The sequence below is a fragment of the Xylaria bambusicola genome, assembly GCF_022495145.1.
Source record: "Xylaria bambusicola strain CBS 139988 unplaced genomic scaffold F5B22scaffold_13, whole genome shotgun sequence".
Classification (NCBI taxonomy): Eukaryota; Fungi; Ascomycota; class Sordariomycetes; order Xylariales; family Xylariaceae; genus Xylaria; species Xylaria bambusicola.
In genome coordinates, this window is record NW_025953566.1 from 651,751 (window position 1) to 665,746 (window position 13,996).

Sequence of the window (13,996 nt, forward strand, 5' to 3'; positions counted from 1 at the left end):
AGTCTACCCCGCCTTTGGTTCGGTGACGATGTTGGAGATGTGCCCCAAGCCCCCAAATGTCCCCAATATTATATTGCAGATCGATTTCCAAATTTGTTCTTATTAAGCGGTTCGTCTGTCGTAGTGGTCTGTAGTGGTGTTTTGCTGCCCCACTGTATAGTTGTAGGGCTATTCAGATTGGACAGCACCCTGGGATTTCCCGGCTCGAAACTCGAAACAACCTTTCACCCGGATGTGTTATCCGAGAGATCCGTTCTGAGTATTGTATCAAAGTCGCCGCCTGCCTTGTTCAATGCTGCACCTCTCTCCACGGTGAGGGTATCAAGGTATGGCAAACCAAGTGCAACGAAATGTAAATACGAAATACCTATGGCCCATAGTATTATCAAGCTTAGAAGGGATAAGAGAAAAGCGTGCAGTTGTTGCGCGAGGCACCATTCCGCTGACCACTCAGTTGCATAGGTGCAGTGGTGAACAAATTGTACCAATAGTAAAAAACATTTGCACTGAGACAGAAATGACGGACTCGAATGTGACGAATGCTAAGATGGTGGCTTCGATAAAATCGTATCTGTAAGAATTCTACCAAATGTAATGTTTAGGTGAATTTCAGGTAGTACGTTCTAGATAGTGCCGTGATATCTCTAGGGACACTAAACGTTACTGGCAGCGCCGAGACGAATCACCGATGTGCTTGTTAGCAACATTGAACGTAATACATTGCGATGGGAGCCCAGTCCCTTGCGATAATGCATGCAGAATAGAACCTAAGAATTCTCCGTGCTCAAATGGTCAGTATAAAGCAAGTATATGCTATGTCGCTAATGCTAGTGTCTTCCTGGGGAAACGTCGGGACCAGTGTCATCATTCTTTTCTCCTATTTGAGTTCAATGACCGGAGTCCGTCCTCTACGTGAATAGATGCTTTTCATCTAATGTTGTGTCTATCCAATGTCGATGCATGCCAGCACCTTGAGATTTGAGCATTGACGAATTCTATATAGCCCAGCTACCTCTGCGTGCTCTGACTCCCCAGGCAGGAGGGCCCGAGTCGTCGTCGTTGTTTAATGAGGGGTGCTGTCGTGCCCATTCGTGTATATACAACTTGAGGGCCTTCCAACGGGGAGGCTTGTGGCGTGACCGCCTCCGGTATTCATGCTCGTAGGCCTCGGGAGATACCATCTGTTCGTCTCCACTAGAGTCGGAGCTGCTACTGTCGAAGTTTGTGCTACCAGGGCCCATCTCCATTTGAAGCATGAATCCTTTGCCGACTTTAATATTGTCATCCTTACGCAACTCTTCCACACAGATGCCGCTGATCTTACTGAGTTCGTCGTCAAAAGCTCGCGCTGTGGCCGGAAAGCCCAAACTTAGATAATTGTATACTTGTGTCACGAATGCATCCTCAAACTCGGCTAGGATAGCTTCCTCGCGTTCTTTGCGTGCGATCTCTCTCTCTAGTTTCTCGCCGAGCCCAGAGAGTCTCTGCTTGTGCACACTCGTCCCTTTGCCGCCCGAACCCCATATGGGCGATTGCGTTCCACTTCCATTCGTGGATGTACCGAAGGCGACGGCGAAAGGGTCAATCGGAGAGCTTACACCGGGTGTGTGGAGGAGATCGGGTGGTTGCAGAGAGGGTGTGTCTAACTTGTTAGTCTGAAAGGAACAATATCCACGCCAAAGGCCAGTGACACCGGATGCATCACGTTGGGTCTTCTCAAGCCGGTCAAATTGGCAGTAGGGTTGACTTGGTTCCATCCGGGTATACTGTGGACTAGGGCATGTTCGAAAGGAGAGATCAGCACCTAACATTGGTGGCGAGGCGGCCTTGCGCATCTTGCCCAGCTCGACGTCGTCGGGCTGGCTGTTACGAAAGGCGAAAGGTAACCCGAAAGGGCTCGCACGCAGCCCAGTCGACGGCGGTGGGGTGAAAGACTTGCCATGGCTCGGTGACGATGTAGCGAACAAGGCGGGTGAGTGTGTCGGGAGAACGGGTCCCATTGAGCTCCCTATGGCCGAGTCACGCGACTCTCGGCGGGCTGTGGTCGTCCAAAGCGGATCTTCAGGTGGAGGCGCCACCTCAGACTTGTCCGAATTGTCGTCTAGGCTCATGTGAGTCTCTGCACGCATCCGTGCCAGCTTCTCGGCGTGTGCGCGCATCTCCTTGACAGCCCATCCCGGGTCCGTGGACTTGCGACGAAGAAGAAGTTGGGAAGGGCCGTGGCGTAGCGGTGGTTCGTCGTCTCCTATTTGGATCTCATCCTCCGAGTTATCTCTGACGAAGAAATGCTCTACCCCGAGGGGTGGGACTCCATTGGGGAAAGCAGACAGGGCTTCCTCTAACTCCCGTTGCCGATGGGTCTCTCGGGCCGCTACGCCAAGCAGATAACCCGATATTTCTTCGTCGCACGACTCTCTCCGGTCGCGCAAATCATAACTCCTCGTACTCCAAGTGTCCCCATGGTCGCTTCGCGTGTCGGACAGAGCCGGAGCGCCTAAATTAAGCGCGGGAGCGGCTACACGATCATCGTCCTCCGAAGAGTTGCCCGATTCAGATGACACTATAGTATCGAGGTCAGGATGGTAGGAATTAGTACGCGTGCTCCTTCGGGTGCTTGGGCTAGGACGTTGATGGCGGGGTATAAAGAAACGTGGCAGTGTCTCGTTATCCTGCTCAACCGTTGCGTGTGCCAGTCTGGGACTAATTCTGTTGGGCTGAGGTATACCATATTTCAGCTTGGGCTTTGGTGCATAAATGTGATTGGTACCCGGGGTTATATCAGTCTTGTCCGTCAGTTTTGTGGCTGGACCATCCTGCCCAGCCTTCCTTTCTCTCCTGGTCGTCTCAATTAATTGAGGAGCAAACCTCCTCTTTGGTTTCTTCTCCTGCCCTTTTGTGTCCGTGGGTTCGGGAGCCATTGGTGCCGCTGTGGACAAAAGTGTGAGGGACGATTGCGATCCCGTTGGGGAGGGATCTGGGGTTGGTTCAGGGGCTGGGCCGTGGGGATTTTTGTTGACTACCCTGTAAGAATCGAAAGTGGTCTCGATGGGGACAGGAGCAAAGCGCCGGATGGGTTTCGTGGGTAGTCGAGGGGAGAGTATGTCAGAGTCGTTGGCCTGGACGGCGGCATCCTTGGTCGATTGAGTTGCATTGGGTCTCGTGCGGTTGTTTCCGGTGCCAATATCGGCACTGGCATTGGAACTGGCATGATTATTGGTAATTCTATTGGAAGAAGACCTCGTGGTCTGTTCAATGAGCTGGGGTGCAAATCGTCGCTTCGGTTTCGTCACTGGCTGTGCAGGTGTAGGTGCAGATCCAGATCCAAGTCCAGGACCCGATTCAGGTATTAGTGGCTGCTGTGCATCCGACATGGGCGCATCATCATCATCGCCTGCTGCCACCATTTTCTGCGCGTTGACTCGTCGTTGGGTCGTAACAATACTCGGAACAATGTGCTCAGCAAATAAGCATCGCTATATTTAGCAAACAGGAAAATACGAGGAACTACTTCGTATGTAAATAGCTTATAACACCGACAGGGGCGAGATTTTGAAAGAGAGAAGAGGGAACAGAAGCCGATGAAACAGGTGCAGTTTATCGAGCAACAACGTCCGAGTCCGGTAGTCAAGGGCAATACTAACGACGACGATAGTTGAGATATTACGCTAGGTAGTCATATGTACATATTTGTAAAAGACGAGGATAGGAGCGAGATTGCCGAGAGACTGAGGAGCGTCACCATAGCAAAATCGACAGCGCCGGGGGAGCGAAGCAGTGAGATCTGCTCGACCAACCCACCACCATACCTCGTACTCTTCAAGCCGTGACAAGGAGAAGGACAGGACAGCAAGACGACGGGCGGCGGATTACGGTGCCACTTATTTCAATGGATACCACCAAGCCGTTTCCCGTATCAAGGCCTGTCGAACAGCGCGACTAATGTGATTGTGGCCACCTTCGATCTAGACTGTCAGTGTTCTGGTCAGCTCCAGTCTGTTCTGGCGATGGGCTGTGTGGGAGGAGATGAGAGATGGGAGATGGGGGGGAGATAGTGTTGTGGGGGGGTGGGATTAGCCCTGGAACCTACATGTACTATGTAACTAACTGTACAAAGAGGTAAACCAGCCCAGTACCTCCTATCTATGTACATACCCGTCTATGTACTTAGATCTGTACGGACCTAGGCATTCTCACCCCCGATTCTCTGCCTGTTCATTGTAGGTAATCTACCGTATACCTCGCTATTCATACACGTGGACAGTTCAATCAGGTAGTCATTTCTTCAACGACCTTTGCGACCTGATAGTGTTTTGCCCAGGGCTGATTGATCAATTGCAAAATCCCATAGGTAATAGTGTAACTAAACTAGGGTGGGGGTGGTAGCCTGAGGTACCTTCTCGGAGCAGCATGTGCTGTCAACTAAACACAAATTGGCAGCCGACATCAACAATTCAATATCACGCACGCAATCGGAATATTTAATTCGCATTTGCCTATCACGCCTATGCACACCGATGTTCTCCAACAGCTACAAAATAACGAGACAACTGACACAACATACATAGAGACAAATTGGAGATTGGGGGTGGATACCAATGTACCCTGATGCCGATGATATCATCTGTTCCTCTCAGATTCGATAGCAGATGTATGTAGGTACTTAAGTTACCTGCCTTATCAGTACCTCTGGTACCTGCATGCAACTTTGAAGGCGCTTGCTTGGGGTCTAGGCCCAGACTTCCAGGTTTTCAATTTTTTAAAATAAAAGATAGGTATCTACCCGCGTATATCTGCCCGTATCAAGTAGACATCGCATCTGCATCATACATGCATTTGTATGTGAGGTACTTACTTAGGAATCATAGACGTTCTGCATACAATTATTACCGAATCAGTTATGGCATCAAGAGGTGTCAAACGCCAGATCATGGTCCTACAGCGAGCAGCATTGGTGGTCTCAGGATGAGGTACCTTAGGTGCTATTTGGTAAGTACCTAGTAGTAGTGCACTAGATTACGTATACGCGGGGTTATTTCCAGGAGCGGATTTACTGAATAAACCCAGATTTCCCTCATTTTACCTCGCACTTTCTTCATCCTCGTGCCTCATTCAAACCCCCTGTCTCTGTTCTGCCGCATGCTTACTATACCTCCCGCGTCTTGCATTGGGTTTGAATATTCATTCAGATATCTGCACGTCAACTAAGAACGCAAGCAGATCGACAAAAGTGAATACCTAATGATTTGTCTGTCACAAGATCTCTGTTGCATGCGTGCGTGGGCCTCTCCCGATGTCGCTGGGTCAGACTTACTTGCTGCACGTAACTTGAACTGACCGCCTCATGTGAAAATCGCACTAGAATAGCTAGTTCGTATGGTGTGTGCATAAGCCACAATGCTCGCCATGGGAGTTTCAGGTACATAGTGACTTCTCTGATCTCAGCTAATGTCGTTCCGTCCCTCATCTCCCCGTCTCACGACCCCTTGACCAATCGACCTCAATGTGCCAACCTACGGCGGACCTCCAAACCCTCTCCACCGACTCTTCGGGAATTATCCTTGCATCCCCGGCAGGTTCGCCGGCCTTTTTCCATCTAGCGGGACTACCGGGATGCGGAGTTCCATTCCGTGGGAGGAAACAGTCACGATACCTCGCTCACAGATTGTGAAGCGGATTCCATCTCGCCAAGTTCGCTATGCCTCATATTCTTCGCCCCACGCGTGAGAGTGAGCCGGAAATGTGTATGTATGTATCGGGATGCTTCTCATCAGAATAGTTGTGCGTGTGACCTAAAGATTATGATATCAGGTAGATTGCCTCGTAAAATTTACATAACAGCAGCAACTTCAGCTAAATATCGGCATCATACCTTGAACTTGTCACTCTCGAGCGCTTAGACACTCCCCCGGGGAAGCAGACTTGTTGCAGCTGATAACCCATATCACGGTGCTAGCATTTGAGAATTCGGACTTCCCCAGATGAAGAGGTTACATAATATTCCTGTCATCTTCCGAACCGTTTATGTTCCCCATCTATGGTTATGTCGGTCGACCGAACACTGGATGACATCTCCATTCATAATGGGTCGCTCAACCAAACATATAAGTATTTCGAATAATATGAATGGTGGGTTGTTCGCTGCTGGGGTGCCTATCAACTACCACTTCTATAGCTGCAAGCCCTTCAAAGGCAAACGACGAGTTATGACGAGTGCTAGTCTGCTGATGAACAGGTTCCCTCAATGTTTTTATAGAACCGCTGGCTGCTACCTCCTGTGGGTTGATGCCAACAACCTTCGGGTAGTCGCTAGGAGCGGCATACGTGTGCCAAAGCCCTCGGCCAGCTTTTATAGCAGCCTCTTCTCTAGATCCTATGCCTCTTTCCTATACGACGCGGCTATGGGAGAATTCATATAATTCTCGTGGCTTAGAGAGACAAGTCCCAGGCATAGGCAGTCCCATCCAGAGTCTATACCGTAGGCCATCGAAGAAGATTGTCGGCGATTGATGGTCTTGTGAGCAAGGAGACGAGTTTAGTAGGTAGGACGAGCCAGTCACCTTGGTTCTGGTGTTACGGAAAGACCTTGCTATCATATCATCGCACCACCAGTATGGTAGATTGCTGGTAATTACGCACCCGATTCGCCTGCAGTCGGTTATTACGTGCGCTCAGCATCATAACGGCGACTTTTTTAAGTTCTACCAGAAGTGATCTTGAACGTATCGATATATCTTCAAAAGCAATTGAGAGGCGAAATGGAATGTCCAGTCTCGAAAACTGACGACAAGCTCTCATTCAAGGCATTTCTTTTCAGGTGAAATTCCTTTCCGTGGCGGTGCTGGTCCTTGCATCCTCGGTGGCTAAAGCATAGCTAGAGACATGAACCATAGTATGCCCCAGGGAGACCTAAGCGCTCAGTCAATTTTGTCTCACCCGCATCTCGCTCATTACGATCAACTATAATGTGTCTTGCGTTCATCTATCCCCTCCGACCAGTCTGGACATAAGACCGAACCATGTCGTATCACGGTCAAACTCCGTGGCGCATCCGGGAGCCAATTGCAATTGATTGTTCGTAATTGACTGACTTAGGCACACTACCTCAAAACGGTCACAGAGTCTTATACTCCAACCCTTACGGAGAAGAGCGGAAGGGCGATCACACCACAGATGCAGGTTCGAAAGACAAGAGATCGCCAGAAGCAATGGCAATTGACTTTGATGTCCACTTTGTTTCGCTGTGTGTCGCTCTTTGATGGTTTATCCCCAGGCTTCGAGGCTGGGTCCCCACAAGCAGAATGCCGTGCAGTAAGTAGTATGTAGCAAAGTGAATCTGATATGTGACAGTCTACTATCGCGACGAGGGGTCTATACAATGCCTTCTTCTAGTATTTGAAAAATAAAACTTGACAACCACAGAAATTCCACAGTATCCCTTATTTTCTACATAATACATAATACACTGGTATCATCGAACCTCATAAAAGTACCATATGTCCTGAAATATCAAACAAACTACGATATTCTCCGATACAACGTCCTATACTCCATTATCGACCTCCAAATCCTAGCTGCTGAGCACCCCATGAAGCGGCATACAAACGAATACTATACACGCAACCTCAATACCCGCTCAAGATGATAGGGCGACAATTGCCGCAGAATGACCAGGGTAGCATCCTACAGATTCTTCTGTGGTTTCTGTTCATTGTAGCCATCTTGAGCGTCGGGGCACGGATCGGAACCAAGTTTTACATGACACGAAAACTGGCCCGAGATGACTGGATCCTATTAGCAGCTCAGGTTGGTTCAAATCATGTTCGCTCAAACGATCCCTGGTAGCTGACCCGGGACAGTCCGCGTACCTAGCACAATGCGTCTCAATATCGCTCGGCACGTCGCAAGGCCTGGGAGAACCAATGAGCAGTTTGAGTCAAGACGCCGTGGAGAGATTCCTGCAGGTAAGCTCGCCCTGCCATCGCAGATTGATCTGCGCGATGACTGACATCTTGCGTGCGTGCGTCAAAGGCAGAGTACGCCAGTTTCGTCTTCCAACTTACCGCTCTCGCCCTCATAAAATGGTCCATCTCGATCTCGATCCGACAGCTCAGTCCTAGTGCGACGCATCAGCGCCTGGACTTGGTTCTTCGCCTGTCTGTCGGAATTTGGGTACTGTCCGCAGTGTTGACGACCCTCTTCCAATGTGCATTTCCATCGCCGTGGGACTATGTGCACGGTTCGCGATGTATTAATAGGGTAAGATGCCTGGTGTCCCAGGAGACCTAGCCTGGCCTTTCGAGAAACGTAGTTGACCGTCAATGTAGCGAGCTTGGTGGGCATATGTCGCTATAGGTAACATCGGGACGGAATTCTTCATCGTCGCGATGTATTGCATGATCATCGGCAACTTACGAATGTCCCTCATGAGGAGATCAGTTGTGTTATTGATTTTTTCAACGCGTCTTCTGTAAGTCGCTCTTCGCACTAGCTAGTCAACTACATCGTCATCATTTGGCTAATCGATCATCAGGATCATCGGTATTGCCCTGGCGCAATTGACTTTCTTTCTGAATGCATTCCCCAGCGCTGATCTCACGAAAGACATCTGGCTGCCAACCGTCTTGAAGTGAGTAAATCTCCCAACTGGTTCCCATTTCCTGCACCAGCAAAGTCAATAGGCTTCCTTCGCCGCCCCCCTTATGCTTCGCTAGCTTTCTCATTTCAGACATGCTTGTGACTGTGCACATTACTAACTTGTGACTCATAGTCAAGCTGTCCTGTCGGCCAGTGTTGTAACCGCGTGTGGCCCTTATCTCCGCCCGTTCATGGAAAGCTTGGAGTCCGGCGTAGCCCGCGTATTACCTGAGTCGGAAGAAGACCTCTCGCATGACAGGATGGGGCCAAGCGCAAATCACTTGAGCAACTACAATTCGGCAGCATGCTCGCAGGCCACGGATCGATGATAGCAATGCACCGAGATCGAGTGCTGTAATTCTCAGTCGCGAGGCCTCAAGGGAGTGTCTTTTGACGTCAAAAACTAATGATTTACGTACAATAATGGACTTAAGACCCTTCTATTGAAGCAAGGGATATCGTGTTTCACGCCCTCGTAGTTCTAGTGGCACCAGGGGTCGGCGAACCAGATTGCGCAGGGCAATAATGCTTTAACAGGTTTTCTTGGCGATTCATATCCGTTGTCACTTTTAATGCATTTAAGCATTTCAACTTCCATTTTTGAGATGTCCCGTTCCACCGCTGTGACTGGTGCTAAGCCCAAATGCACAATCTGTGGCATTTGCATTCGAGGCTGCCAGCCTATCCCGGCTAGGGAGGCATGAGACGCCTCCAAAAGCAATGCGTACAATAAGAATTGCACAATAAGCGAAGCAGTGGCAGCTGTCTCACACCCCAGTGGTTGACGCCGGCATACGTCCGACCGTTAGACAGGTACCGAGGCGATATATATGTCTCGCCCGAGGAGACACTATTGAGTTGATCAGGTTTTAAAAAGGCCAAAGACCGCCTCCTTGGGGATTGTGACTATTTGTCAGCCACACGCCTGATTGTTTGCTCCCTATTGACTCGGGGTTTCTTCCTGCTTTGGGTCACCGGTGGTGTGCCAGAGGAAGTTCGGCACTCGATAGTTTGTGAAAGTATGGAATTAGGTATTGTTGCTTATAATGTGCGCACGCATTTCGTGCTGTGGTTGTGGTGCGACTGTGTGTTGAGGGGTTCGGCTTATCCAACCCGACGGTGATTTGCAGCTGGTCTCACTCGGTGCGACTAGTTGAGATACCCTATGTCAATGGTAGATCTAAGAGGAAAGGGCTATGAAGGGCTGGTATAACATTCTCTTCAGCAACTCCCTTTGCCTTTCCAGGACTATCACTGGTGGATTCCTATCCTGACTTGACAAACACCTGGGAAAGTTGGTTTAGCTGAAATACCTCTGGGTCTCGCTGTTGTTCCCTCTTTTCCCATCGCTCGACAATTCCCTTTGCTACACGACAACTCTGTCCCATCGTACTCGCCCAGTTGTGATCGATCACCAAGTGCTTCAACATGGATATCGGCTTCGAGGAACATGGTCTGCAGACCGTGCTCAAGCAGGGCCTTTCGGATTCAACTTCACGCGACGATGTCGCATTGACTCGTCTCGGAAAGAAGCCCGTATTGAAGAGGAACTTTGGCTTCATGACAATTCTTGGGTTCAGCTGCACCGTCCTCATCACTTGGGAAGGGTCGTTGACGTATGTTCTTGCCTATGGTCGCCCAGTTCTCCCTTTCACCTCGCTAATGGCCGTGTAGCACGTTTCTTTCAGGACTGCAGAAGTATTATACTCCTATCTCCTGATTCATCGGGGGTGACTAACGTTAGCAGTGGGGGACCATCTGGAATTCTCTACGGATTTCTCGTCGTCTGGGTCGGCACCCTCTCGGTATTCACAACACTATCCGAGCTAGTCTCAATGGCTCCGACATCGGGAGGACAGTATCATTGGGTCTCGATGTTGGCGCCCTCTTCATCACGGAAGTTCCTTGGATACCTAACTGGCTGGCTTGCCATTACAGGGTGGCAGGCGCTCGTAGCTTCTGGTGCTTTCGTCACTGGAACCATGATTCAAGGTCTTGTTCTGCTTACACATCCCGAGTATGCTGCTGTCATGAAGAACTGGCACGGCACGCTTCTATTCTGGGGAGTTGTACTGGTTAGTTATGGCATCAACACTGCAGTGGGATCCCTCCTGGCGAAATTCGAAGGCCTCGTGCTGGTTTTACACATCCTCGGCTTCTTCGCTGTCATACTCCCCTTAACGTTGCTCAGCCCCCACGGATCAGCTAAAGATGTCTTCGATACTTGGGTCAACTCCGGACTATGGCAAACGCAAGGCCTATCATTCAGCATTGGAATAATAGGAAACGTTTTTGCCTTTCTTGGTGGAGACGGTGCTATACATGTAAGTTACGCAATCTAACAGCATGGATGGGTTGTTCTCTGACACGTTGGTAGATGTCGGAAGAAATTCGCAACGCCGCTGTAGTGGTCCCGCGATCCTTGATGACAGGTCTTGCTGTCAATGGGACACTGGGCTTCGCTATGATGGTTGCGACACTATATTCTCTTGGGGACATCAAGGTGGCGTTAGCTGAGAACCCGCAATATCCATTCATGTCTGTTTTCCACCACGCTGTTGGATCGACTGCCGGGGCGACTGTTATGTCGTCTCTCGTCGTAATCATGTCCTTCAGCGCCACTACCGGTTGCCTTGCATCTACGTCTCGAATATATTGGGCTTTTGCTCGCGATCGTGGAGTGCCGTAAGCAGCCCTTGACTGTCATTTCGTTCTCCTTTACACGCTCTCATGTGTGCTTACGATGCCATCTGCTAACCTGAAGCATTGCAGAGGCTGGAAAGTTCTGAAAAAGATTAGCCCACGAACCAGCATCCCCGATAATGCTGTACTAGTAACAGTTGTCATTGCCATCATTCTCTCTCTTGTCAACATTGGTGATTCGGTAGCCTTCAAGTGAGTAACATCATCTTGTCTTTTGTTTGGGTAGAAATCATATCCTAGCAGCCTTTACGCCTAGATCAGACTCAAGATTACTGACCCCGACCAAGTGGCGTTATATCCATGTCAATAGCCGGTCTATTTGGCTCGTATCTCATCGCCGCATCTCTGCTCCTATACCGCAGAGTAACAGGGGCTATAGGCACCCGACACGACGACGATACTCTCACAAACACAATCGGTGGCAGCTTAACGTGGGGGCCCTGGAGAGTACACGGCATACTTGGAATTGCCAACAATGCATTCTCTTGTGCTTATCTCTTCTACATCTTTATCTTCAGCTTCTGGCCCCCTGCTCGGGATGTCACACCCCAAAATTTCAATTGGGCTGTGCTGGGTTTCGGGGTGGTTGTTTCGTTCAGTATGCTGTATTACGTAGCATGGGCGAGGAAAACATACACGGGGCCAGTTATCGAGAGTGGTCGCTGAGAAGCCCCTCGTACGTTACCGAGAAGCTGTCTCGTATAGAGTGTACTTTGCTGACGCCGGTGGCCGATAAACTGTATATAAGGCTGACAACTACCGGCGTGAGTATAGAACCTTAATTAATGTTACTTAAAAGAGTGGCTGGATGTACTATTAGATAATACTTTTAAAAGATTCATAATAATTTCGATGCAATGGCGCTGTCGGTTTCTATTAGCCTGAGGCTCCGGATTAGCTCCTTTAGATAGACACGTGTGAAACGTAGTACCCTTGGGTCGCTATTGGTCTCAACCGTACAATGTAGGGATAGTTCTACTATGTAGCATACACAGTACATTATCTCATCTAGCTTTGATTGTCACAATGCTATATGATAGTTGGCTTATATTCAGAATTCCTGAGTGGGTTGAAACAACTTGCAAGGGTGGGAATGCTAGGCACAGAGAATATCTGGACATTAAAACTAAGTGATGATCGCTGCCCTACGTGTACAAAGCTTTGGGAGATATCAATCCGGAACTTTTCGAGTATCAACTTAATGGGCGATTATGATCATCTATGGCAATTATACTTATTTATCAACCTCCGTTGTCAGGAGTCCGATGGGGGGGGGCCTTTTTATCTACGATAGCGAGGGGCAATATTAGGTACTTTCCATCATTGTCGTGGGGGCCTTCTGCGCAGTGCTCCTCAATACAAGTCTTAATCGGAATCGTCGACTATGAGCAATCTATTGGCCGGCCAGTTGGCAGACCAATGCATCTGCAGTTGTTTCAGATGGAGCCCGTGCTGACAGATCACGTCAGAAATCTCATGAGTTGAGAGAAAGACGGGTAAGCTGACGAATGAGATGGTGAAGCACTTTTGTTTACTGACGCTTCAGCTATGACCGAGGGCATGGTAAAATGAACTGCATGCATGCTGTACTCCGTATAAATTGCCATATTCATCCTGGTGTTGAGGGCTGTCTACTGAGGTAAGTAAGTAAGTGAAGGTTGTCGGGATTGTATGACACCCTTCTTTCCATCTTTCGGGCTGCAAGTTGTGGTCTTATCAGCTGATAGGATGCTACAGATAGATCAGTAAGTAAGATGGTGGGCATCTCATCGCGTTGATAACTCATTTCCCTCTGAACGAGCCAATACTATTGCATCGGAAGAGAGACCGTACACACACGGGAATTAGGTAGCGGACCCTATTGACGTGTATCGCGTTGGAGCAAGGAGGCATCACAGCCCCAAGAGGGCATGATAGGTAAATACATGAGGTACGTAGGTAGGTAGTAGCAAAGTGGTGTACACATTGTACGCATCATCGTACATTGCTTCGGCGAAGTTGTTCAACTCCTATGAAGATACTTGCCGCATTGTTGATAATTAGCCTGGTGATTGGCTCGCTTTTTCATGATAAGCAATGCGTGGACCATAACTTGCCTGGGAGTGGGTGAACCAGTCAAAACCAGGTACCGCACATGCAATCTTGAGCAACCTTGAGCAACATTGGGGTCACCAATGCTTCTTCACGCTGCAACATTTAAGAGCAAGTGTGGACAAGTATTGAAAGCATCTGCCACCAACATTTCCCGCCCTATCTTGGCCATCTACGCGAGTGAAGATAGCTGGCATGCAGCCAATAAATACGGGGTGCATAGCCGTGCAATAAGACATTTTCCATGTGAATGTTTTACAACGTGGGCGAGTACCTACCTACCTAACTAATGAATGTATGTAGGTACATATGTAGCTGTCTGTTAGGTAAGTACAAAGTACCTAAGGTAGGTATTTAGCAACGGGGCGATCACGAAGACTTACACTACCCACCTAGGTAAGTACTAGGTATACGGTAGTTACGATGTTGGTGGAAGTGGAACGCTAAACAAGCTCCAAGTCTGGCAAAGCAATACGAAGTAAATTCGCTTAGGTTGTACAGTACCACTTCAACAGCCAAGTACATGTAAGATCCTATCAAAAGAGGTGTATTTACAAGTAGGTATACG

At 49.0% G+C, this 13,996-nt stretch overlaps 3 protein-coding genes across 3 annotated transcripts; 2 read left to right on the forward strand and 1 right to left on the reverse strand.

Moving 5' to 3' along the window:
• Positions 1 to 995: 995 nt before the first annotated feature.
• F5B22DRAFT_635393 (uncharacterized protein) lies at positions 996 to 4,563 on the reverse strand (the record flags this gene model as incomplete). The annotated part of the gene is made up of 2 exons (XM_047977130.1): positions 996 to 3,293; positions 4,549 to 4,563. The coding sequence occupies 2 exons, from the start codon at positions 4,561 to 4,563 to the stop codon at positions 996 to 998; spliced, it is 2,313 nt and encodes a 770-aa protein (XP_047832432.1).
• Positions 4,564 to 7,027: 2,464 nt separating this feature from the next.
• F5B22DRAFT_81270 (uncharacterized protein) lies at positions 7,028 to 9,039 on the forward strand. The gene is made up of 6 exons (XM_047980587.1): positions 7,028 to 7,803; positions 7,857 to 7,961; positions 8,029 to 8,256; positions 8,325 to 8,467; positions 8,531 to 8,626; positions 8,768 to 9,039. The coding sequence occupies exons 1-6, from the start codon at positions 7,639 to 7,641 to the stop codon at positions 8,961 to 8,963; spliced, it is 933 nt and encodes a 310-aa protein (XP_047832433.1). The 5' UTR covers positions 7,028 to 7,638; the 3' UTR covers positions 8,964 to 9,039.
• Positions 9,040 to 9,682: 643 nt separating this feature from the next.
• Positions 9,683 to 12,089, forward strand: F5B22DRAFT_81215 (putative GABA permease). The gene is made up of 6 exons (XM_047980586.1): positions 9,683 to 10,250; positions 10,309 to 10,332; positions 10,382 to 10,958; positions 11,012 to 11,319; positions 11,407 to 11,529; positions 11,625 to 12,089. The coding sequence occupies exons 1-6, from the start codon at positions 10,063 to 10,065 to the stop codon at positions 12,001 to 12,003; spliced, it is 1,599 nt and encodes a 532-aa protein (XP_047832434.1). The 5' UTR covers positions 9,683 to 10,062; the 3' UTR covers positions 12,004 to 12,089.
• Positions 12,090 to 13,996: the final 1,907 nt, after the last annotated feature.

Coding starts and splice junctions, on each gene's coding strand:
- F5B22DRAFT_81270 (XM_047980587.1), top strand. CDS start 7,639: ATGATAGGGCGACAATTGCCGCAGAATGACCAGGGTAGCATCCTACAG. Junction 8,257..8,324: donor GTTCGCGATGTATTAATAGG/GTAAGATGCCTG, acceptor CCGTCAATGTAG/CGAGCTTGGTGGGCATATGT. Junction 8,627..8,767: donor TGGCTGCCAACCGTCTTGAA/GTGAGTAAATCT, acceptor TGTGACTCATAG/TCAAGCTGTCCTGTCGGCCA.
- F5B22DRAFT_81215 (XM_047980586.1), top strand. CDS start 10,063: ATGGATATCGGCTTCGAGGAACATGGTCTGCAGACCGTGCTCAAGCAG. Junction 10,251..10,308: donor ACTTGGGAAGGGTCGTTGAC/GTATGTTCTTGC, acceptor ATGGCCGTGTAG/CACGTTTCTTTCAGGACTGC. Junction 11,530..11,624: donor GGTGATTCGGTAGCCTTCAA/GTGAGTAACATC, acceptor ACCCCGACCAAG/TGGCGTTATATCCATGTCAA.